Here is a 26,857-nt window from a genome sequence, read left to right as displayed (position 1 = left end):
AAATTCCAAATGAACACCAATTAGTGTAGATGAAATTGTACAGGATAAGATAATTGAGCAATTATGGCTTTTCTGCTCAAATATTTATGAAGTGTTAATTTGAGTTTGAAAGCAATCAATGAACTGGTAATGACCTTTATGGAACTTTGTAATGGAACTGAACGGCAGCACTTCCCAGCAAGGCTACATTATTTCAGATCTCAGTAATTCCAATCTGCCATTGTTGTGTAATGGCTAATTAACAATTTCAGTTCGCCTGCCTGGTCCTTTCTATTCCACAAATTAATTATCTAGGTATAGCTTTTTTGCAATGGTCTAAAGGCTAAAAATATATCACACGGGAGGAATTAGTTTCATGACGAACGCTGTTGCGTGCCAAGGTTAGGGCTTGAGACTGGGTTAGGTGACGTCTGCGACAGGGTGATTATGGGGAGAGTGTTGAAGACCGTGTTGAGGCCGGAGTGCAGTCTCTCAAGAGCTCAACGGTGTCTGCACTACATCTGTGAGCGCCTTTGCTCTCTCTCCCTCTCTCTGTGATAGAGTGGGCTACCCTGCATAATGGTTGGAGGCAGGCTGCTCCTTTACCCCCTGCTGTAATCTGGTGTCACTTCCTGTGCTTTCTAAAATAAACACACTCAACAGACAGAGCCTCTAGCACTCCAGTGACTGATAACAGCTAGGCTGACCTTCAGCTTAACACAACACTTACGTTAAGGGCACACAAACACACAGTGCTAACCTCTATCGCAACACAGACAATCACAACACCTAGGGAAAAAAACATTTGACCCAAATCTACATTTGTGCTAAATCCACAGCGCAAAACTCACCTTTACTGGAGTATATTTTGATGAAGCCTTACATGCAGAAGAAAGAAAAAGAAAACAACGAAGAACTCAATGAATGTGAGGGAGTTTATAAGTGCGGCTGTGCGAATGCTAGCGGACCCTCTGCGCTCATAATTAGTAATAAAACTGTGGCCGACCAGGGCACATTGCAAACTTCAGAACAGCGCAATAATGCTTTTTATGTTTTTTATGGTGCCATTCATTATTGCCAATGGGACACATGGGCATATGTTATAAGAGAAACTTCGGATCTGAAAATGAGAGGTTCGGTCGAGGGGTTTGGATTGCGCTAATCAGAGGAAATGCTTTATTTCTTCGCTCTGTCGACTAGACAAGTAGCAGAGTGAGTTTGTGTCTGTAAATCTGTCTAATCTGTTTTGAATTTTCCAATCAAAAGTAAGTAAATGTTTTCTCAGAGAAAGCATGCGGCCGTGCCAAACCAAACTTAATTTCCTCTAATTATGTATAATTATGGTTGTACCTCCCATATATTATTATTTGAACGTGATCCATCCAAATGTCATTCTTGGCATATTTCTAAGCATGTGCTGTTATTGTGTTTTCTTAGTATGCGCTCTAAAGCTGCATGACGTGACCTCTGGACTGTGTGAAGTTGCAATGGATTCTGTGAGGTATGACAGGCGCAGGTGACTCACCTTGGCGGCCGTACTCATCTGCCTCTCGGTGGACCATCTCTTTGACGTGGCCTCCGTACAGCAGACGTGATGAGTCGTGGTCGAAGGCCTTGAGCGTCTCGCTGGAGCTGTAGGACTTCTGGGTGGGCACGCGGCAGTCCTCGCTGTCGCCGGATGAGCCCGTGTAGCGGCGCTCTTTCTCTCTCCTGCTCTTGGTTAGCGAGCAGTAGGGCCTGCGTTCTTTCACATCCATCCTGCCCGCATGACGCGGTGTAACGCAACGCGGCAACCAATCGGAGCGCTCGCTCGCCGCAGGCTCCGCCCGACTGTGAGCTTACTGTTGTCTACCTGGAGAGCGAGAGAAGGGGATTGGAAAAGAGAGGGAGGGAGAGAGAGAAAGAAGAATTAAAAAAAAGTGTAAACTAGCGGTCACACAGCACTAAGCTGTACACTTAATCTTCCCAGGATTCACAAATCCTTTCCACCTTCTGGACTGTCGGGAGGCGGCATGAGGGCAGCGTCTTCCGTGAGACAGCATGAGAGTGTTTCCCTCAGCCGGTGTACTGGTTTTTGCACAAGAGCTCTTCCTTGAGATTTTGAATGTAGTTTTTTTTTTTTTTTCATAAGAAGTCTCTTATGCTCACCAAGGCAGCATTTAAATTACAATTTAAAATAACTCTTTATACTCATAAATATTTATATTTATTGTATCAATATATTTTACAATGAAATATATTCCTGTGATGGCACAACTAATCTGGCAGGGTTTTTTTTTTTTTTTTTTTTTTTTTTTTCAACAGCACTCTAAAAAATGCTGGGTTAAAAAAACCCAAGCTGGGTAAAATATGGACAAACCCAGCAGGTTGGGTTAAAAGGCACCTATTATGCCCTCTTTCACAAGATGTAATATAAGTCTCTGGTCTGGTCAAGTTTCAGCTTAAAATACCCCACAAATTTGCCCCTATTTGGGGGTGAGCAAAAACATGCCTTTTACTATATTAATATATTGCTGGCTAAAAAAATAAATCCAAAATTGGTTGGAAAAAATGGCTGGGTGAAAACAACCCAATCCCTGGTTTTGTCCATATTTTTAGAGTGAGCCATTACTGCAGTCTCCAATGTCAAATGATCCTTCAGAAATCATTCTAATGCGCTGTACTAGTGCTCAAGAAACATTTATTATTCTCACCTTTGATGCATAGAAAGTTCAAAACATTTTGACATTGTAACATTAAAAATGAAATGCCTTTACTGTCACTTTTGATCAATTTAATACATCCTTGCTAAATAAAAGCATCAATTTCTTTCAATAAATAAACTAAACTAAAATAAAACTTTTGAATGATAGTGTATGTGAATACATTATAAATATCCAGATAAATATTATTAGGATGACGATAAATAGTCTGACTGATTTATAGAAAATAATCGTTAACACTTTACAAAAAGGTTCCATTTGTTAACATGAATTGACCACATTTTTTAGCATGACCTAACAATGAAAAATACTTGTAAAGCATATTCATGTTAATACATTATCAAGATCAAAAGTTGTTTCTTTCAATATTATTTAATGGACCTGAGCTAATATGAACTAGCAATGAACATCTGTATTTATATTAACTATCATTAACAAAGATTAATGAATACTGTAACAAATACATTGCTCATTGTTTGTTAATGTTAGTAAATGCATTAATTAATGTCAAGTAATGATACCTTATTGTAAAATGTTACCAAATAATCATTGAGCTACACTAATTGCGTATGATACGATTGTTTTTACATGTAACTAGCTAAGGAAATGGAATACAAGTGTAACTTATATTTATTTTTGGTACGCAGTAAATTTCTGTACAATACAATTTCTTTTGCAGTAGTACCACTGCTGAATATTTGTGAATGTGTGTAGGCTATAAGCAGTGTGTGTGTGTGTGTGTGTGTGTGTGTGTGTGTAGCCTACATGTACAGTATGTGTGTGAAAGAGACTATGGAGGGGTGCTTTTTTGGGGAAGTTGATAAGCTTAAGAGTTGTGCAGAGAGGTCAGAACAGGACACTTGGGTGGGGGTGGTGTTAGTTAATTGATGACCGCTCTTTGTCGGCCTGTGATACGCCAAGAATTACTGATAACAACGATACAGTCATTAGAAGACAGAAATAAAACACCGGATCAGTACATCCAATAAGCGGAAAGGGATTGGGAAAGGAAGAGGAAAAAAACAAAAAAAAAACAACAACCTTTCATTAAACCCTGCCAGCAAGAATTAATAAAATCTACCTAAAACATCATGGGAATCGATGAAGAAAAAAAAATAAAGAAAACGAGAGAAAAAAAAAAAAGCACATTAATGGGAGATGGTGGAGTAATAAATGATGGTGAGGGCCCTGGGGTGCGTTTCAAATGTTTATTAGTCCAAAACCCTCTGCTTCTAATTCTGGGTCCAGATAATCGCTGTACTTTAATTTCTTTCTTGGCTGGCCCTCTTTTGGAGCCCTCCCAACATGCATGCTTTGCTTTTCATGCTCAAACATATTTTTTTTTTCGCCCTTCCTCTTTCATCCACTCTCTCTCAGAGGCGGCGCTCTTGATTTTTTTGTATGCTGCGTGCGTAGATGATTTTTAAAAAGCTTCCCTATATGGACGTGTTAGAGGACAGGAGATTTGAGGGGCTCTGAGACAGAGGGGTTTGGATGTTTTACTAGGCGAACATTGCTATTGGTTAATCCTATGTCCGATGTGTCAGGGAGAAAGAGAAGGTTGAAAGGCAGATTAGAGGGGTAATCGTAATGTTTCTTAAGTGTGAAGCAGTGTTTGAGTGTGTGTGTGAGTGCTCTGTTGCTGACTGAAATGGCGGAGAACATTCTGAGGTGCTTCTGTCGCAGATCAGCACTCTTACTGGCTCATACTGAAAATGGGTGTGAACATCTTTGATCTCACATTAATGCTGCATATGTAGACTTTTTCCACATTTTCAGCACACACACAGGCCATCGTGCTCCTTGAAACAGAGACAAAGTATTTTGCTTGTCAAGCCCATATGCTGATGTCAAACAGTATGAATTACATTGTTACCAGAAGTTCCACTTTTTATTGACCATTTATCTTCTCACCACCATCATAACCACCAAACTTTCAGAGATGTTTAGTAGAGCCTTAAGCACCTAGTATGAAAATGTATAAGATGATTTATTGTTTTGTTAAATATAAAATCAAAATTACAAAATAAGTGTGCTTATTCTCAAGTGCTTGAATCAGCTCAATAATTAGATTTAAGCAATTTAAGATTTTTTTTTTTTGTAAGTAAAGAAAAAAAACCCCACTATGAACAAAACGATAAAAGGCTAAATATATTTTCTAATCAGCTGACTTAACAAAGAACACTTTTGTCTATGATGAATATATGCACTGTAATTATCTGATTCTTCTCTGTCCTCATAAATGAATTAGAAGCAGCTGATCAACTGCATTATTAGTAATTAAATTCTTAATTAAAAATTGCTGCGGTTCAATGACTAGCACCAAGCTTTAAATAGGAAAACACTGACATCACTAATATGGCAAACTGTTACAAGAGGTTTCTTGAGGTAATATGAGCATTGTATTGGCATGGGAGTCTGAAGGATCGTTTACGTTTGCAGTCAGACAGAGTGAATATGTTAAATTATCAATGAGGATATATTAGTATATCATGCTTCAGTGGACACATCAGCAGTGCTGTCCTGCACAAATCAGCTATAATTATTTTAATAATAATAATAATAATAATAATAATAATAATAATAATAATAATAATAATAATAATTATAAGGGGGGAAAAAATCCCCAAAAAAGTCAACATACAGTTCAAAATATTAAAATGGATTTATTTGGGTCTGTACACTCTAAAAAATGCAGGGGGGGACCTGTTACCACAAATGCATGGTTAAAAATTAAAGGCCCGGTTTCACAGCCAGGGCTTAGCCTAAGCCAGAATTAGGCCTTAGTTCAATTAGGATATTTAAGTAGATTTTATAAATGTACACTAGAAAAGAATATGACTGGTGTGCATCTTGAGAAAAACAAAACAAAACAATGGCACTGATGTATTTTAGTATGTTAGTGCAAGTTTCTTTCAGACAAAACAGCTCAAACATGCATTTAAGTCTAGGACTAGCTTAAGCCTTGTCTGTGAAACCGGGGAAGAAAAGTAAAAAAAACTTTTAAGTTGCAAACATTATTTTGTTGAGTTCTATTGACATAACAATGTTGACCATTACATCAACTTAATATCGTCTGTAATTTAAAGTCAAATTTCTGTTAATTGCCTTAACTTACAATTTACAACTTAAACTCATTAGAAAAACATACCAGTGTCAACATTTTTGTGAAACGCAACAGTTTTGCAACAGTTTCAAAAGCGAAATGTTCAGTGAGTGGCGCTAAGTTTTGTTTTTACCGGAAGAGATGAACGTGAATATGGCAACATTTTATTATGTTGGAGTTTGTACGTATCACTGCAGTTCTGAATTGAAATGCCTGGAGAGTGGTGCAGGAAAGACCTGTTAGTGTTTAATGCTGTTATGTTTGACATATTCTGTTATGTTGAAGTTTTTGTGGTTACCACTGTGCTGAAGAGTAGACGCATGAAGGTAAACACTACATTGACTTTATAAGCAATGACTGCGCTAATGCCAGTGACTGATAGCTATTGATTTGAACTGAAATAGATAAGATTAATTGGTTCCAGGGCTACAACTCTGGTAGTTGGAGTGACTTATTTTTTATTTATTTGTTTATTTGAGTACTAAACTTAATAGTTTGTGTTTATGCTACAAATTATTAAGTTCCCTTAACTCAATGTAGCTTGTTGGTGGAACGTAAATTCATTCAAAGCTGTCATAACCCAAAACATTCTGCAAACTGATGTTACTTTTTTTTTTTTGTTGTTGTTGTTGTTGAGCCAACACATTATTTTTTAGACTGTAGGAAAAATGCTAATGCATGTTGTCTTGTAACAAATTAGACAAGCAGTATCTCATAATATTTACATTATACATTTCCATATGGAGGGCCCCTGAGCGTCCGTCACAGAAATTATATTTTGCAGCAACATTTATTTATGATAAAGAGCATTAATGATGAATTTGCCTGGTTTATGGGAACACAGACGTCCAGATAGCTAGAAGGGACAAGATTCGACCAAATGAACCTGAAAATCCACAACTATCGTTGTCCTGTTTTGTATGTTAATAATCAAAGTCCTCCTCAAGAAGCAACAACAGCTGGGGCTGATGTGTTTTCCTCCTTCATTTTCATCCCTAATCTCTATTCCTATTTAAACAAACACAGTGCGACAGTCCACAACTTCCTCTGCAACAGTTTTAAACACCCACCAGACTGTGAAGCCCTCGCATAAGAAACAGCATTAATCAGTGTGCATTCGTCTTTGTGTGTTTGTAGAATGAGTAACTCAGCGTTGAAAGAGTATGTGTGTGTGTTTTGTGTATGCGTGTGTGTGCTTGTCCGTGAGAGCGGATGCAGGAATCAAGTCAAGCGGAAAAGTAACACTTGGCTCAACAGGGGGGTTTCAGCTTGAACCTGCTACAACCAAAGATTAATATGAACTGTTTTCACATGTGCAAATGTGTGCATTTGTGTTTCAGTATGTTTGCACATGTCCCTGCTGGCTTCATAAATGACCTTAGCCAGTGCCAGGTGACCTGCGTGTCGGTTCCTGTGTATTTCAGTGTGTGTGAGTGTCATGCACGTGACGAGACAGTGTGAGGACGACTGTGAGGACAAGTGTGAGGACGAGTACGAGACAGACTAGAAAAATGGAAGAATTGTAACACACAATATGGCGGCTGTAGCAATGGAAGTTCTGCCTTTCAGATAAAATAGACATTTTTGAAGAGACACATTTGTTTACTCTAAAAAACACATTAAGTGGACCAGCCATAAATGCAATTAACCATAATTGTCAAATCAAAAATGTTTTGATTTTTAATAATTTTATTATTATATATTTTATTTCTTATTTTGCAATACTAGTAGACAGTTAAGCAAATTAAAAAAAAATGTAAGCAAAAGTACTTCTAGTTAGTCTCTTTGTCAACACTGAATAAAAAAAATGGTGTCTTATTTATTTTGAAATTTTGAATTTTTACTCAAACTGTAAATTTAACAAATACTGCAAAAAATGGCAAGTAACACATTGAATTAAACATGAAATTTTGAAGTAGAAAGATTGAAATTGTATTTTCTTGTAAAAAATACTCCAATAATCTTTATTTCATTTACAAATTTAAAACAATATTTTTTACAGTGTAGGTGGACAAACCTACCTACCGACATACATACATACATACATACATAAATCCACTGTTGTCAGATATTATTGCTGATTTACATTATTGAAACAATATCTTCAAAAGCTAGAATTCTGCACAACTTTAATTTGAAAATTTCCATTTTTTTTCTGTCTCAATGCATAGGTTAATATCCATATTACAACAGCCAGGAAGAGAGAATGGAAAATAGAGAAATGATCAGTGAGAAAGCCAGCTAAATTACCGGCTGAGCACACTTGAAGATGACTTCATTCGGAAGGTTAAAAAGCAACTAAAATGTACTGGAGAAAAAATATTTCTTTTCCATAACATTGCCAGAACTCCCATCACACTCAACAGCTTGGAAACATCAGCTGGGCATTTACACTTTTATGAGAATTTCTTCTCTCCATCTTTCTACTTTTTTGGCCGGTGGGAGAGTTCTAGGTTTATGTTTTGCCAGCTTGTATGATATGAAAGCTCAAAAAGAGAAGAAACACAAGCCAGACCAGCACAACTGTATCCAATATAAAAGTTAAGAGTTCTGTATAAAAGAAATGTGAGAGAGTGAGCGAAAGAGAAAGAGGAAAAGAAAGGGAAGGAGCTCTGTAAATTGGGATCAAAGGAAAGAATAAGTTTAGTGTTAGCTGCTGTCGAGATCTTTTGTTTATCCCACAAATGCCATCATCAAAAAAGCAGCTTTTCCCTCCCGCCGTTAATCTTTCCTATGACTATTTGAATTGGTGAGATGAAAGGAGCGTGGAATTAAAGAAGAAGAAAGGGAGGAACGGACAGGAGACACTAAAAGAGGGAATGAATCAGGTTTGGAATGGAAGTGATCCATTTTCCTATAGCAAAGGATTACCTGCCTAAACACTTCTGTTCTCTTTCCTTTTTCTTGTTACTTCTTTCCTATTCCAAGACTCCTCTCTTGAGAAATTGTGCTGGGCTGAAATGGACACGACTAAAACTGCATGTTCACTTGAACTTAGTCATAAGGAAAAAGATTTCTCTTTCTCGCTCTCTCTTTCACACACAATGCTTACAACTAATGCATACGTTTTAATGTTAAGATGTACAGTGCTAGAATGTGAAGGTATCTGAGGTAAAACATCAGAAGTATGTGTTCTCTTCAGCCGCTGATTAAAAGTAGGAAAAATAACAGTGAAATATGTTGAAAAGGATGGACATATTGTGCGACTAACGTTGTACATTCATGAAATACCATACGTCTGGCTTTTCTGTGTTTGCCACCTACATAGACTTGCAAACAGCTTTGGTCAAAGAAAATTAAAAGATAAATGTAAATATAATTAAAACCTTGATGAATACTTATTATATTATATTATATAATTTTCTTTTATTATCACTTTATTTTGTATTTTCTTACTTTTTGTCCTCCAAAAAAAGCTGAAGATATTTAAGTAATATCAAATGAACAAGTCTACTTTTGTTCTAAATGAATAAAAGCAAGGAAAGAAAAAGCAAAGTTTGGTTAATTTATATACTGTACAAACTATTTGAAATTTAAAAAAAAAAAATGTTAATAGGAAAGAAATGAAAAAAAAAAAAAATCAAAGCAGAATGCGCACTCAGAGCAGTATGAGAATGTGTGAGCATAAATGACTGCGTGTGGGAAAAAAGTGTGTGTGTGTGTGTGTGTGTGTGTGTCATGAGCTGCTGACCATCAAAGACATGGAGAAGAGCTTTGGAGAATATGAGGTTTGAGGGCTGTAAACAGGTATTCACTTTAAGAACTTGACAGCACACTTCAGCACTAAAGACATGAAACGCTCTGCAGCCAATGTCTGAAAGTGCAATTTCCCGATCACTCCGGTGATCGCATTGGCCTGCAGGCAGCAGGGTCTTACTGACATGGCCGGGTCTATCCCAACTGTCCCAACCTGCACTTTTCTCTATATACATTTTCTCTACTTCAGTTTAACAAAACAAGACACAACCAAACAAAAAGACAACCATAAAGAATAACGATCAAGGGTAAAATGTCACTCGTTCATATCTTGAATGGTTAAAGTGGCTTTTAAAGATTGATACCATGCATCAAATGGTTCATCACAGAGCACAAGGAATGCTACCCTAACATGGAGGGAAAGAGCAAAGAATTTAGAGAGATGGGTGTGTTAGTGTGTATAGTTGTAATAATTATATCCATCAGTAGAGTGCTTTAACTGTGGGAGCAAGACATTCAGGCCACATGCTAATAATCTGCGATCTGTTAAGAGGCAGACTCAACAGCTTGAGCTCATCAGACACACTCGCACTGAAAAGTTGGAAAGAAACACAGAAAGAAAGGGTGTGAAAGACATAGGGCGAGAAAGTGAGAGAGAGAGAGAGAGAGAGAGAGAGAGAGAGAGAGAGAGAGAGAGAGAGAGAAAGAGTGCAAGAGTGTTTTTCACCCAGCAGAACACCCAGACGCTGACAGCGAGGGCTGGTAAAATTGGAAACAGAGGAGCTATCGATGTGAGAAAAAAGGAAACGTATCAAGGTAGGTTGGGGTGGGTGGGTGTGGATTTTACAGGGGTTGACAGAGGGTCCTTGTGGAAATAGGAGGGTTCGATGCGGCTGAACATGGTGTGAAATTGAAACTTTTGGACGACGTTGCAGATGAGCAGCCGCTCACCGAAGCTACATAATCACCGGAACAGTGGCGGTATGGAGGGGAGCGGCCCGAAGAAAAGTAGCCGGAGACTTCATTTCCAGCTGGCCGGAATGAATGCTCTGCTCACTGAAGAACGGTCAGAGATAATATGCAGCGGCCTGGTGGCATCAAAGCAGGATTTGCTGTAACTCCTGAACGTGGCACGACTTCTCTTTCTCATTCTTTTTCCACCGCTGCCTCAGCCTGGAAGTACGAAGGCATCATTAAAATGTTTCAGTTCAAATGGTTGTCACTCTGCGCTTTCAGAAACATTCAAAAGCGAGTCACAGCACGACTCCCTGCGTCACTCTGCCACAGCGCCCCATGTCAAAATGTTCCACGCCAAATGTGCAGGAATGACAGGGAGTTCAGGCCCATATCTTTCCCTGAGAGAGAGAAAATGCAGAGGGATGAAAGAGTGTTTAGGCAGTGTGTGTGTGTGTGTGGGAGGAAAAAGAGAAAAGAATGAAGAGGGATGAGTGTGAGATTGAGAGAAAATGAAATAGAGCGCCGGTCTGTTAAACATCGCTGATCACCCAATATAAACGACATCATTCCTCTCAACAAATAGCACCCAAATGCTTTCAGCTGGAAGTGTTTACCCTCTCCCCCATATATGTCTCTCTGTTCTCTGTGATTTATGTTGCCTTGTGGTGATTGGCTGTAAGTTTGAGCTGCCACGGTCAACAGGATGCCACCCAGCTCCAAATTGGAGAAGCCCGTTCTCTAAGCTTCATCAATAATTACGAACAGCCTTCAGTTAAACCACCACGAAAACACACTTAAACACACACCTGGATGGAAAACTGCTCTCCAACACGTTACAAACCCAACAAAAGTGTCTAATTTAGCCTTGAGACAATAGAATAGCTAAAGATGCTTCGATCGAGGTAGCTCAAGACTGTGTTGTTTTAACCTTGGTTGCCATTGGTAACCATGTATACTGATGGTTTGGAATCTGCCATGTATTTTTACATTGTTTATTTACTAATTTTGTTCACTTGACAGATTCTGTGAATTATGTTGACCACCCGAGGTAATCTATAACATTAAACAAATATATCTGTGTGAATTTCTATGGCATGTCAGAGCAGGCAGCAGAACACGTCAGTCAGAGGACGTGTGAATATAAGACAGCGGTGTTGAGTGCTAGATGAAACCTGAGCCGGTGGGACAGGCCTCTAATAAATTAGCTCAGCTCCTCTAAATCTATGTCGGGTGTTTCAAGTGGGGCCCAGTTGTTTCCAGATGGCAGAGGGCTGATTTGTGTGTGTGTGTTAATGGCGGTCAGTGGGTTTTAGTGAAGTAAGGGGGGTGAATTTCTGCCCAAGACACAAAAGAATGGCCTGACACCGACAGATAATTTAGATGAGGACAAGACTGATCTGTTAACACAAAACATACAGCTGCGCAGAAACTACACCGTCTTCAGCCGGAGCTACACCGCATGCAGAGGTCACTGGCCCGATTATTGTTCACAATGTCACACTAAGAGTACAAAACACAGTTTGGAAGAGAGAGCGGTAACCCTAAACCTAACTGCAGTCACATCACCCTTAGACAATTTATTCTTAGTACAGATAGGACATTAGTTCTATTTATATAGTAGTTTGTGTGAATTACTCGTATATCTTATATAGTTTTGTCATTTTATTTGTCTAATTAAGACATTTTTTCCTTTATATTTTATTTATCATGTATTGATTTTTTTTTTTAAATATCCGTGCTGTCAAACAATTAACCGTGATTAATTGCATCCAAAATAAAAGTTTCTGTTTACATAATATATGTGTGTGTACTGTGTATATATATATATATATATATATATATATATATATATATATATATATATATATATATATATATATATATATATATATAATTAATTTAGTTATAATTTAAAAGTTTAAATTTTCTACTTTTAGTCTCAAAACTGATCCATGTTCACTGAATGCATTTACATATTTAATTCACCCCCAAAATATAAAAAATTCTGTAATTTATTCACCCTTATGTCGTTCAAAAACCACAAGACTTCCAATTACCTTTGAACAAAAATAAATGCATTAATTAATAATTCTCTCTATATTTTAATATAAGCATCCAAATGTCAAAAAATACATCATAAAAGGAATTCTTATAAAGTAAGTGGTTTAAGCCAAGTCTTCTTTAGAGTTGTGATGTGTCATACAGATGTGTCAAATATGGTAAACGGAAGCCCAATCGCACATGCTTGACAAATAAAAACAAACGAGATGATGACAGAATTTAAATTTTTTGGGTGCACTAACCCTTTAACTTAAAGGATTAGTCCACTTTTAAATAAACTTTTCCTGATAATTTACTCACTCCCATGTCATCCAAGATGTCCATGTCTTTCTTTCTTCAGTCGAAAAGAAATTAAGGTTTTTGATGAAAACATTCCAGGATTTTTCTCCTTATAGTGGACTTCAATGGGCACCAAACAGTTGAAGGTCAAAATTAGTTTCGCTGCAGCTTCAAATTGTTCTACACGATCCCAGATGAGAAATCAGGGTCTTATCTAGTGAAACCATCACTCATTTACTGAAAAAAAAAAGAAAATTATATAAGTTTTAGCCATAAATGCTCATCTTGAACTAGCATCTAGCTCTCTTCTTCTTCTTCTTCTCTATTTGAATTCCAGCAGTGTAGACACTGCTAAGTATATTACTGCTCTCCACAGGTCAAAGTTTTGAACTCATTTTTATATGCAATATGCTAGTTCAATAGTATATAACAATTAGTTTAAACTTTGACCTGTGGAGGGCAGTAATACACTTAGCAGTGTCTACAATGCTGGAATTCAAATAGAGAAGAAGATGAGAGCTAGTTCAAGATAAGCATTTATGATTAAAACTTATATCATTTTAAAAAAAAAATTCAGAAAATGAGTGATGGTTTCACTAGATAAGACCCTTATTTCTCATTTGGGATCATGTAGAACAATTTGAAGCTGCAGTGCCCATTGAAGTCTACTATAAGGAGAATAATCCTGGAATGTTTTCATCAAAAACTTTAATTTCTTTTCGACTAAAGAAAGAATGGACATCTTGGATGACATGGGGGTGAGTAAATTATCAGGAAAAGTTTATTTAAAAGTGAACTAATCCTTTAATGTTTAATAAGTGTGTGGTTTATTTAGTTACTTATGTATTTTCCAGTTTACATAATTTTTGTATTTGAAATGATCTATTTTGAAATTGCAGAAACATTCCAAGCAAACAGAAACATGTTTAGTAAAAGTTGAGATTATGGTTATAGTTACATAGCATCTTCAAATAGTAGCTCATGTTGTGAGATGCAGGGAAAAAAAAAAAAAAAAACAGCCACCCAAGACCTGCAAATCATATGTATATTCACTTTCCCCTCATTAACTTTCTATTTACAAATAAATAAATAAATCAGAGGCATTGTATAGTACACAAATATACAGTAAAAGTACAAACTAAAACACAAATACACATATGCCCGCTCACTGAACATGTCTGACAAGCAGAGAGACAAAACAGAAACAGAACTTTGGCCCAGGAGCATCACTGAGCTTTGGAAGCACTTGTCTCTTACTCCCTCCTCTCATTTAGCGGTGGCATAACCCAGTCATCTCTGACACATCAGCCAATCTGTTAAATGAGAAAGCCATCAGCTGAGAGAGAGAGAGAGCGAGCGAGCGAGAGAGAGAGAGAGCAAGAGAGAGATTCATCTGGTGAATCTTTTAAGAGGAGTTCCAGTAAAGCTCCATATGGCACAGAGCGGCAACAGCAGGCAACCAGGGAAGGGAGGGAGAGAGAGATGGCTATAGAGAGAGATGGAGAAAGAAAAACATAGAGTAAGACAGCAAATCAGAATGTAGTCTCCTTGATAAAGTCATTGAAAGTAAGCTCAAACAGTGTCATGTCTACTTGTCTAAGACGCCGTTCACACAGGACGTGTTCTTGCCTTCAAAAACAGCGAGACACATTTCAACAGCCGTTTACACAGAAAAACAGCACCTACAGGTGCAAAAATGTGTCCGGTGTGAACTTTTCCAGGTCTCCTCCAATGTCCCTCCATTGCGATACACTTGCTTCTTCCTTTATGCCATCTCTCTATGGTCGTCTGACCTGATAACCTACCTCTTATCTGAGCAGAGCAATGAGGTCATAATTACACAAAGAGAGAGTATTAATCCCACCCAAGAGAGCAGAAGGATTAATGCCCCGATACAAGCTCCTGTTATCGGCCACAGAGAAAGAGAGGGTGAGAGATGGGGAGAGAGAGAGAGAGAGAGAGAGAGAGAGAGAGAGAGAGAGAGAGAGAGAGAGAGAGAGCCCTGCAGGAGAGTGGAGCAGGGCAGCACATTGACAGCTCCCACTATACGAGGGAGGTCGAGTAATTTAATAAGCCACTCAGGAAACAATAGGGAGGATGATCAGCACGCCGGGAGCTGCTTCGTCTGAGCTCAGAGAGTGAGAGCCAGAGGAGCAATCCAGCTGTTACAGCCATCACACACACACTCGCATAGCAAATTAAATCATAAAAGACTGTGTATTATGCTCACACTGATTGTGAAACTAAATATATGTATGATGAAAAACTACACCTGTCAGTTTGTTTTGCAGTAGATGAAAGGTTAAAAATAATAATAATAATGGGAATAAAAAAAAAAAAAAAACTGATTAAAAAAAGACTAAAAAACATGCCAATTTTAAATAAGACTTGTACAAGGCAGCTAAATAATGAACATATTCCGTATAAAGCACAGGGATCCGAAAAGGAGATTTGAGTTATGAATATTTGCCTTCAAATTAGACTCATAACAAGATCCAGGATGAGGCAGTAGAGTATGGTGAGGCATGGTTCTATCATCTGGATTTATGAAAGTCTTTTCTTTACTCTTGGGACAATGATCAGAAGCTTCTATTTTTTTTTATTATTATTTTTAACATTATTTTAAATTAAAATGTACAACACTCACAAAAACATAAAAGGAAAATTTTCTAGGGATGAGCCTTGTCATGTGTCGAGATTCATTGCTAAGTTGAGGTAAAATCTTCAAATAGTGGATGTTATGAAATATAGTTACTTATACACAGAACACAGAAGTGATCATATCCTAAGATAAAAGGTAAAAATCCTAGTAGTCAAAAGTCTCCATTTATATCCACAGTTCTAGCTGGTACTGTCTAACACTTGTTGTCAAAGTAAAAGCTAGAATACACTTAAAGAATTTCCAGAAGGCAATGACAGATCTGAGAGATAAGTACCAAACAAATGGCTCTAAACAATTGTATAAATGACAGAGTAGCGGTTAGCAATTACACAGAAAATTCTGTTCATTTCTTGTCTTGAGCACTAGTGCCCTCCTTATACTGAAAAAGAAGCTGCAAGAAGCTGCATATACCAAAACAAAGATTATTCAGACATTTTTTATATATTTTTTTTATATATTTTTAATAGTGGGTGCAGGACACTATAGTTCATTTACGCAAATGAGGATAGAAAAATAAAGTAAACTGTGACATATTATACCCAAAAATTCTATATACAGTGGACTACCAGTAAAATTGATAAAAAAAAAAAAATTACCAAAAATTATTCAGACACATTGACCAGACCATGGTTTGCTTAAGTGTTATCTGATATAATAAAGATTCATTTTTAGTTTATCAGTTATCAGACAGTTTATCTCTGAGATCTTGTCATATTTGACAACCATTTTTTAAACTATTGTGAATAAACTGTATTAATGAATGAAATGTTCAAGGTGTCTGAATTTTTTTTTTTTTTTGGTTTGACTATATATACAGAGATGGCATAAATGCATTTACACAGGAATTGCAATTACAGAAAACATTGAACTTACTCTTCCCGTTTTTTTTGTTTTTGTTTGTTTGTTTGTTTGTTTTTGTTTTTTTGTGCCATAGAAGGTAATTCAAATAGAAGTTTCATCTTTCCTCACCATTGCACATTAAAGTCAGTTTGAAGCAAAGTCATTTAATGATTTGATTTATTTCCAAGTGAATAACTGTGTTATACTTTTGTTGTAACAACAAATACAAATAAAGTAAATATGGCATTAATATTTAAAATATGAAAACATTAAATTATGAAATGAATGAAAACTGAAATAAATAAATTATTATATTAACAGCAACTAAACAAATACACTAACATTCAAACAATTCACCAACATTTGTAAAATAAATTAATTGGAGTAAACTGGTCAAAAGGGAAAGTAAATACATTTACAATGTTACAAAAGATTATATTTCAAATAAATGCTGTTCTAATCTGCTGTTAATACTGCTGTTTCTAATCTTAATCTTAATTACCAAATCTGCATATTAATGATTTCTTAAGGATCCTGTGACACTGAAGACTGGAGTAATGATGCAAAAAAAAAAATGGCTTTCAATTCAGAGCATATACTTCTATTATACTGATCAAATAGTAAAAAAAAAAACAAAAAAAATAAAATAATAATAATAATAATAATAATAATAATTAATAATAATAATAATAATAATAATAATAATAATATTATATATATATATATATACATATATATATATATATATATATATATATATATATATATATATATATATATATATATATATATATATATATATATATATATATATATATATATATATATATGAAATTGTTCATGCTAGAAAAAATACATATTATAAATTACTAAAATAAGGAAGGACAAATGATTTCATTCACTCCCCTCAGACTGTCAACATCTGAGTTTTGAATCTTACTAATAGCAGCACCATCAACACTTTATTCTAAACAAAAGGAACTCTTTTACCTCTCTGTCACACCAACTGTTTCCCTTATTTCAATGAAGTCTCTCAAAACAAATAATCTATTTTGTTATTACTTATGGCTATCACTTGCTGATTTTCAGCTGAGCTATCTATTGGCATGATAACAACACAATTTGCAGCAATGCAGTGTTTTATTTACACAAATAAAATAATTCAAAATTATATTTTGGATACTAGGCGCTGAGGAGGGTTAGCGCCAGTGTATTTTAGCACAGCTTTTAAGCAGCATCATGTCATTACACCGCATTTGGAGATGCTGTGCCAAATGCCTTTGCTCAGGTGGATGTCCTTATAGGTGAAAATCAGAAAGGGTGATTAATTGGCTGGATCTTAGTCCTTTGCTCTTTCTCTTTTTCTTTATTGAGGCGATGGGGAAGGGGGCGGAGGAAACACGGCCCTTCACAAAGCAGCCATTGACGACACACTTTTGTCCGCACCCTCTGCTCTCGCTGATAGTACCAGGTAGCAACTTTCAACCATACAGATGCTGGACAATAGCCCGATTGTTGGGTCTCAGCCGCAGGCTACTGTCTACAGTATCAGACACCAGTTACCCTCAACCACTCTGGAGCCTGAAAAACAGGGAGGAGGGGGAAAACAGTTCCCACAATCCTCTTCTAATGGTACACAAGAGAGGTGACTCTGAGGCTTCTGGGGGAAAGGGGACAAAACCTTGGCCGGCGCAACGAGAGCACTGGCAACGCATGAAAAGACACGGTGCAGAAATACTTCCTCTAAGAGGAAGACAATATTCCTGACCTACAAGAAGGTGTGACGGTCTGTGGCCTCAGAGATATAGACCATCAAGAGAACGCTTTCATAATGTGACAAACATCTCAGCTTCCTTCGCACTCACTTCATTTTTTTCTCTCAAGTTCTGAGCCTCTCTCATCTCTTTTTATGGACACATCAAGTGGCTTTTCAGGGTCAGGGTTATTTCAATTACACAGACATAAGGCGAGATCAGAACCTTTCGGACAGCATAATCACTACAGAACAAAAGCCTCTCGGCCCAGAATAATATACAGATTAGAGCCTATTATCAGATAAAGTTGCTGTTGTCTCCGAACTCCACCGTCTGTTGCATCAGCGATGACTTGCTCATCCCTGAACCAAGACACCTTCCTTTAGTCTTTACCTGTCATCTTTTCTTGATGGAGGATTATGCAGAACAATGTAAATTGTAAAGTTTCAGAGAAGCGTGAAACTGAAGAAAGTTCACGGGCACTTAAGTTGTGTGGAAGGAAAGAGATTAATATTTTTTTTTTTTCTTTTTCTTTTTTCTCCGAGCAGTCTAACGCTAACTTCAGAGAGTCGGGAAGAGACTTAGTGGAGACTTGGTCCGGGTCGGTGCGTCTACTGGATACTTTCGGTGGTATCAAGTCACAGATATTTTGAAAATATACAATTTCATGACGCCTGCATTCCCAGTGCGCAGGAAACAGATTAAGATCTCGGTCCCTACGGTCTGATGAGTGTGTAAGCGTGTGTGTTGTGGGACTAATCAGCAGGCATTTGGCTGGTGTGATATTACCAAAGACAAGTCTCTAAGCTGTGCACTGATAATGTCATTGACAGGTAAGGTCAAAAGCATACAGAGCTGAGAGCACACACTTACTTTTTTTTTATACCACAGTGGGGACTTTTATATCATGGGTCCATTGAATTTAATGTTTATATTTTAAGCTATTTATTTCTGCTACACACTAATACCTAAAGTATATCTTGGTTTTTCATTTGCCGCTACATTTAGCGCACAGTGTGTGACAGATTTTGGTATAAACAAGCTCGATGCAGACCAAGCTCCGTTCATTCAAATTTTTACAACACTTTTGCACACACTTTGTGTTATCTGTGCATGTACCTAACTGCACTAAAGAGTGAGTCCACTAGGTGGCAACACTCATAGCAGGGCCTCCGTGGTCACGAATCAATAATAAATATAGCTGCAATCAGCAATTATCAGGGCCAAGCACACCAACTGCAAAAATGAGAAATTAAAGACATTTGTAGATGATTTTAAGCAAAATAAAGACCATAGTACGTCAATCAGTTGTCATGTGACGCAGTTGCTTATTACTTTTGACTAATAGGTGGCAGTGTGATCAAATTGATGTGCTCTGTTTGTGGTGACAATGGAATACATTTTTTTTTTTTTTTTTTTTTTATATGCTAAAGCATTGCAGAGACACCCTCAGATCCATTTTAACATTGTTTCACCAAATTCATTGATGCGTTAAACAATAACAGTGTAGTATATCAACACGAAATCTATAAATTTGCATGGTAAGGTCTGAAGATGATCGAAAATCTGTGAAAATTGGTGAAAATTGGACTTTGAGGACTTTGAAATGGTAGGTTTTCAAAGAAATTCAAAATGGTGGACAGCAAGTTAGGCCAACTATGGCATAATTGGAATCACAGTTTTCAGTATGACCACAGGAATCTATCAAAATCAAGTCTCATGAAAATAGGCAAAAAATCAAAAGCTCTTAACAGTTTTTAAAAGCACTATCCCCTAACTTTGAGTCTACCCTCATGGCATAGTGCTAATGACTCATACCAAGTCTAGTAATGATATGTTAATGTGCATGTAAAATACAGTATTCTGAGCCAAAATTCAAAATGGCAGACCTACAAAATGGCCAACATGGAAAAATTTGGAATTGATTCAGTATACCACTATCATTTAGGCCGACACACACAATGAAAGCACTAGGTGTTGCAATACCTCTTTTGGCACTCATTATTAACCTCTAAAGCAGCCGAGTACCGACATCCTCTTCTCACAAAGTCATTCTTGGAACAGTGATCTATCACTGATTCATCTTAAGAAAATAATTGTATTATGACATATCTGTTTGGTTTTGGGGTCTGTCCATCATCTGAGTCATGTATCAAACATCAGACAGTTTCCCTTTCAGGTCAATGGATTGTCAGAGCACTTCAGTACGGGCGGCAGGACACGGTGATTTGATTCTGCCTGATTCCCCCTTCCTCTCCCACTCTTACTCCAGGCCTGGAGTCCAACCTATAAAAGCACGCTCGAGTCTGGGAATTTGCAGCTGCAGTGTTGATTTCCCAGTGCAATACGGTGCTCTTTTGTTAATATTGAAATCAACCCAACTGTTAGAGCGGCCCACATCAGCCCCGACGAGCCATTATGTTGCTTAAAAGCAAACTCTCAGTAAGGAAGGCAGGGAGTGAAATGAAATCAGTTATGGTTCTTACATTCTTGCGACAGTCTCACAAGGAGTTATCAAAGCCCTTTTCCCCCCACGACTGACCTAATGCTCACCTCCTCATTTGGCTTGGACACATCATTAAGAATATGCATGAGAGCGGTGTTTTTCTTCTCTGGTGCTGTACTGCAGCAGTGTTGTAGTTAGCTCGTGAACCCCCAGGGCTTTCTATGGGGTTTGTTAACAGAATGAAGCATGAGAAAGGGTCCTGGATAAGGACCCAGGGCAAACACATGTGGTTTGGCTACATTTTTACCCAATACCATTTATCCTAAGAATTTTTTTATTAAAAGCATACACGGCAAACACGAGCTGAGAAAGAGGCAGTAAAGGAGACAGACTGTGGGATACATAAAGGGAAATCGTGTTTTATGGTTTCACTTAATAGTGAAGGAATACAGTAAAACTGACCGCTATAAAAATGATTTAAAAAACAACTACTTAAACATTAACATTTTTTTTATTCAAACCTACAGATTGTAGAAGAAAACCTCTCCAGCTTTGGAAAAAAAGAGAAATGTTGATTGGATGTTTTAACAAATGCATGTAAATATGTAAATTCAAACCATACAAAGACAGAATAACTTTTTTTTTTTCTAAGACTGGATTGAATGTTTATTCTTTGCATAAATTTAATAAAGAGCAAAAATGTTCTACCATTTTAAATGTGCAGCTGAAAAAATAGTTTTGTGATGATTACAGCTCATGGTTTATTTACCCATGAAGCAGGTGAATACACTCACCAGGAAAGGTTCTGTTATGCTTATTTGGTTTTTAATGCTAAAGCTACACGTCACTGCGGTGTGTCACGCACGTGTGTTGCAGAACTCGCTGGAACGGCCTGTGATAGACGGCATACCTGCTAAGACACTTACCCGCACCTGAGAAAACAATCCATCCATTTTAAATTCACACAAACTCACACACCCATAGCAAAGGGGATACTCGTCCTACGACAGGAGTCACAGACAGCTTCCTGTCTCTTCACATTACTTGGTATCACATGGTGTCAACAGTTTCCAGTCACTGCAGGCTACACTCTTCTCTTCTCTGAGGACGTGCTCATCAGATATTTTTAATCAGCCTGTTGCCTGTCAGCTCGCCATGATGCTGCTACAATCACTGTGCGGCAAGCTTAAGTCATACTTTTCCACATTACTCACTGAAGCCCATTTTCTGCCTCAGAGTAAAATAAATAAATCAATAAAATAGGAAATTGTGAGATTAATATTTAAAATATTATTTAAAGTTTAATAAATGACATGGTTAGATTGTGGGATATAAAGCTGCAATTATATATAAAAAAAGTTGTGATTGTGAGATATAAATTCACAATATTAAAAACAAAATCACAACTAAGATGTAAAGAATTGTGAGATATAAAGCTGCAATATCAAGAAACAAAGCCACAATTGTGAGATAAAAAGTTGCAATTGTATCTGAGTTATAATGTCAGAATAATAAAAATAAATCGCAATTAAGATATAAAGTAAGAATCTCACTATTTTGAGATTTAAAATTGTAATTATGAAAAAAAAAAAAATCACAATTATGATATAAAGTCACATAGATGTGAAGTCACAAGGTCTGTTTTTATTTATTTATTGTTATTTATTTATTTACTTATTTATTAATTTATTTACTTGCTTACTTAGCAGGTGAAAACCGGCTTCCATAGCTATGAGAACAGAGAATGAAAATCCAATCTGAGATCTGACATTTACATTTGCTGACAATCGGTAGCAGAGATCTGTACAACCGAAAACAATTGAAAACATCTAAACAAGCGGCTCACACACTCCAGAGTCGCCGAGTTGAGTTTGGTGGAGCCCCGAGCCCGCAAGCAAAGCTTAAACGTCAACAAACCCGAGCACTCACCTTCCTGACATTCCTGACGGAAAATAATCCCGCTTCTACAAACAAACACTCCAAAGGCTCCTGGCTCTCTACATATATCAACATCAAGAGAGAGAGAGAGAGACAGAAAAACTTCCCAGATAAGCTGGCCGTTATGATGTTTGTGGCCTGAGACAGCAGAGGGTGATGTGGCGGCATCAAGCCTGGGCTAAGACGACTCCCTTGAGTCGTGCCCTCTTTCCCTTCACCCCATCTAAAAGCCTTACATAATCCTGACAAACAAATAAACAACATAACAAACAGGCAGCACATGTGGATTAAGATGCCACAGCATCAAAAAAACAAAAAACAAAACAATTATGTAGAATAACGTCAAGTTTACAGTAATTCTATTGCGTGTCCCCCCTACTACATCAAAAACGATCTTGGAGACAGGCTAAACTCGTCAGAGAGTCTTCTTTTTTACCTTCACCCTATCCGTCACTCCATCCCTGAGTGTCAGCCCCCCAGCTGAGGAATGTAGGTCATGATACAGAGCTATTTCAATACAGGCAGATCACAGCGTAGCAGGGGCACACACACACACACACACACACACACACACACACACACACACACACACACACACACACAATAAAAACTTCTCTCATAAAGGAGAGGCACATTCTGGCAGAATAAGAGGGTTTGTGAGTGTGAAAATTCGGAGTGGATAAAAATATCTGCAGGAGTGCTTCACAGTGGTGCGTCATTTTGCAGTTTCTCTCCGTCGATGAGCTAAAACGGGCTCTTTTCGCTTTCATACATGTAGATTCGCGCCTCCCCTCGCCATCTTCTTGGGGGTTATGCCAGCTGAATAATGTAGAGGGAGCAGTCGAATGGTTTTGTGCGAGTTGGTTGGGAGTCCTCCTGCTGGGCTGGGATCTATGGGCCAAAGAGATGGAAATCTTTCAGACGCCGGAGCCCGACACATCTGGGCCGTCTCAAGTGACAGTGCCGAGCCCCTGGGTCCATGATGCCTCACCCCTGCAGTGTGCCGAACCGCCGAACTGAGCCCTTTATCTCCATCTCCTTTTCAGTCTTTTTCTCCTCTGCAGCTCCGTCTCCCACGTTCCTTCGCTCCCTGCTGCCTCTCGTCTATAGGTCGGTGTGTATGGATGAAAGAGAGGATTTTACTTCGTTTTGACAACGAGAGAATAGCTGCTTCTTCTGTATTGTGATGTTTGGAGAAACGTGTGCATGTGTATGTGTTAGAAATCGTCCCTGAAGGATTTTGTGTTGACACTTGGTTTGGAGTTAAACTGAGAGAGTCTGGCAGGCTTGGGATTTATCTGGAGACAAAGTGTGTGTGTAAAAGAGAGAGAAAGGACACATAATATTGTGATAGGCTGCATTCAGTAAAACACAGGAAAACACACCGAGTCCCTGATGCACATCTGCAAACACACTTACTCCATTTTTCACATTTTATTATTTTAAATTGTAAAATAAATATAAACCCATAACACTGCAATTATGAGAAAATACTAAATAATATTACAGCTGTTAACATTTAACATTAGTAAAATCTTAAATGTAGTTAAAAAAAATATCAATGCACATAGCATTTGCAATTTTAATGGGATAAAATTATAATAAATATTTAAGTGAAACTGTTTCTCATTTAAATGAGATCATATTATATTAAATTATGTTATAATGTATTAAATTAATATTAACATATGACTCGAGACTACTTTGCCGTACGATAATGAATAAAAATATAATAAATTATTATTAGCATCTTGTGTATATTTTAATGTTTTGTAAGTGCCAATCATTTTCTTTCATTTATGCTGGATTTTACATTTCTATACAATGCTTTATTTGCATTTATATTCTATGTACTGTTACACATTAATAGTAGAATATATCTATAAACTATTCAATTTAGAAATTAAAATATGTCATATGGAATATCCATTATAACACTTTTTTCTATTTCTGCCAAACAGAAAAAAACAAACCAAAACATAATACTGTACCAAGTTGACTGTCATTTGGCAATGACGTGGTGCTCCACAAAAAAAAAAAAAAAAAAAAAAAAAAATGAATGACTGAAACAATTTTTTAGCTACTGGTCACCAGGTAGTCGACCTGAATTCACATAGAATGATGTCACAGGTTATGTGTTAGCTTTCAATTATGCTTCAGCAAAGCTTCTCTGAATAGAAAGGCTTTAAAGATCTGCTGTAATATTAACATTAGCCTACAGCACTTCAGAACTGATCTAATGGACATTATGCTAGTCCTAAAGCCGTCTACTCTGTATTTCTCTTTGTCTCTCTTTGTCTACCACATGCTGTCATGTATGTCCCACAGTAGCTCTGCTACACAACCTAGTGAGCTGCCTTGCTGCCTATATACCCTTCTGTGGAACAAAACCCTAACAAGTGAGTGATCTGAAATGCTCTACAATTGATTTCAACACAGGCGATGACAAGATAAATATGCATAGCACACACATATTTTGGGTAAAAAATAGTCAGTAAAATGTTTTTTAAACATTTTTTTTTCCCCCAGTTTTTTTCAGTTCATTTTATTTCAGTTTTTATTTATATTTATAACCAAAATTTCTCCTTTGTCAGCCATCTTGGATTTTTTTTTTTTTTTTTTCTCTGTGAAGAACATGTGATGCTGCCTTAAAAAGAGCATGCCTTCCTTTTTGAAACAGCCTTCGGGTTGGGAGCGTGCCTATAAGGAGGAAGCTCACTAGGTTTTTGGAACAGAGCTTATGTGTGTGTCTCTGAAGTGCTCCAAACTAATACCACCATTAAGTGAATTGAGGCAGATTTAATTTTCTACTGCTAGCTAGAGAAGCACGATTCTGCTAACACACACACATACACACTTTAACGGCCTCAGCCAGGGATGTGATAGGACACAGCTGGGAGGTCAAGCTGACAGTAAGATGGAGCGGGTGTGTGCGACCTGACTAAATCCCCCCATACATCCAGTCCTGGACACACAAACACAGGGTAACCTGAACGCGCAGAGGCTACCGTCACCTATTCAGTCAGTCTCACTTTACATGAGGCCTATTTGCAGCTAGAGGCAGGAAGAAACATTCTCTCATCTACCGTGTGTGTCACCGTACATCTCATCTGGATGTATAGAGGGTGTGAGAGTGATCGATAGGCCTGTCTCACTCCGGCACTACAGTGTGCAGTGAGCACTGCAGCTGCGCCCCGCTCTGGTGATGCATCACAAACTGTGGGAACGTCTGAAATATCTCAACGGTAAGCACTTTTGTACACACTGGAGTACATATGCATATGAGAGACAACAAATAGGCCGAAGAAAGGGGGATGATGTGTGAGAGCGAAAGACGAGCGAAACAGAGAGCACGATAAATTACTGGCCGCAGTGCATGATTTCTATCATATGCAAACTGGGAAATTGCTAAATGATTTAGCTGTGGCCAAACAATAGAACACAATCCACAGTTAACATTTGAACTCATCACAAGACTTTCCATTAATTCAAAAAAAAATATAAAAAAATAAAAATAATTGTATGAATACATCGTGCAAAGTCAAGTGCACACACACACACAGACACACACAAAAAAAGCAATTTAGCACAATGGACTGTAAACAGACTACTGAGAAAGAGGATTCCTCATTATAATAGAATAGGGAGGGAGTCTAATTCTGTATTAAGAGAGGAGAGTGAGAGAGAGAGAGAGAGAGAGAGAGAGAGAGAGATGTGTGCCTTGAAACAAGCCAGTTAAAAGCAGCCCTTAACTGAGTACAGCATGATACACTGGCCTGACATATCTGTATGGGTGAATCTCACGAAAACATCAATTTTATACTATATTGAATTGATTTAAATAAAATACTTTACATAGTAAATAATTACAATATTGCATCTGTATATTGCACACACATACACATACACACACACACACACACACACATACATATATATATATATATATATATATATATATATATATATATATATATATATATATATATATATATATATATATATATAGTAGAAATTAGTAGCAGAAATTATGTATAATAGTGATGTATATCATTATGTATAAATACTTTACTTTTAATTTATTTTCATTAATTTATTTATTTGTTTACCCACAACACCATAATGAGAATGACATTTTTGGAATTATAGTAAGGTAAATTTGAGCAAAACTGTCTAGTTTAAATAAAAATAACATTACCAAAAAAAAAAAAAAAAAAAAAAAAAAAAAAAACCTATAGGCCTAATACAAATCTGTTTTTTTTTTTATTTATTTTTTTTTTATCCTATTTTCCTTAATTTTGTTTTATTTTAAATTTGGACTGAAATATGAACTGGGCATGTTATTGGCAGGTTTCGTGAGATTCAGCCATATGACGGTGCAAAAGTTATATTGAATGACAACTGATATTAAACCATACTCAGTCAGTGGACAACATG

General features: G+C 37.1%; 1 protein-coding gene across 2 annotated transcripts in view; it reads right to left on the bottom strand.

The window, feature by feature from the left end:
- The window catches only part of tenm3 (teneurin transmembrane protein 3), a 284,146-nt gene that overhangs the window by 213,434 nt on the left and 43,855 nt on the right, over positions 1-26,857 (bottom strand). Inside the window, exons 1-2 of one of the 2 annotated variants that reach the window (XM_067404648.1) lie at positions 22,412-22,669; positions 1,505-1,831 (exon numbers count right to left, since the gene is read on the bottom strand). In XM_067404648.1, coding sequence (XP_067260749.1) covers positions 1,505-1,736 — 232 coding nt within the window. In that variant the 5' untranslated portion in view covers positions 1,737-1,831; positions 22,412-22,669. Of the gene's footprint in view, positions 1-1,504; positions 1,832-22,411; positions 22,670-26,857 lie in introns of those variants that run through there. The other variant, XM_067404649.1, reaches the window with a different exon arrangement.

Source organism: Chanodichthys erythropterus, chromosome 12 (assembly GCF_024489055.1).
Source record: "Chanodichthys erythropterus isolate Z2021 chromosome 12, ASM2448905v1, whole genome shotgun sequence".
NCBI lineage: Eukaryota > Metazoa > Chordata > Actinopteri > Cypriniformes > Xenocyprididae > Chanodichthys > Chanodichthys erythropterus.
This window is presented reverse-complemented; position numbering and strand designations above follow the sequence as displayed.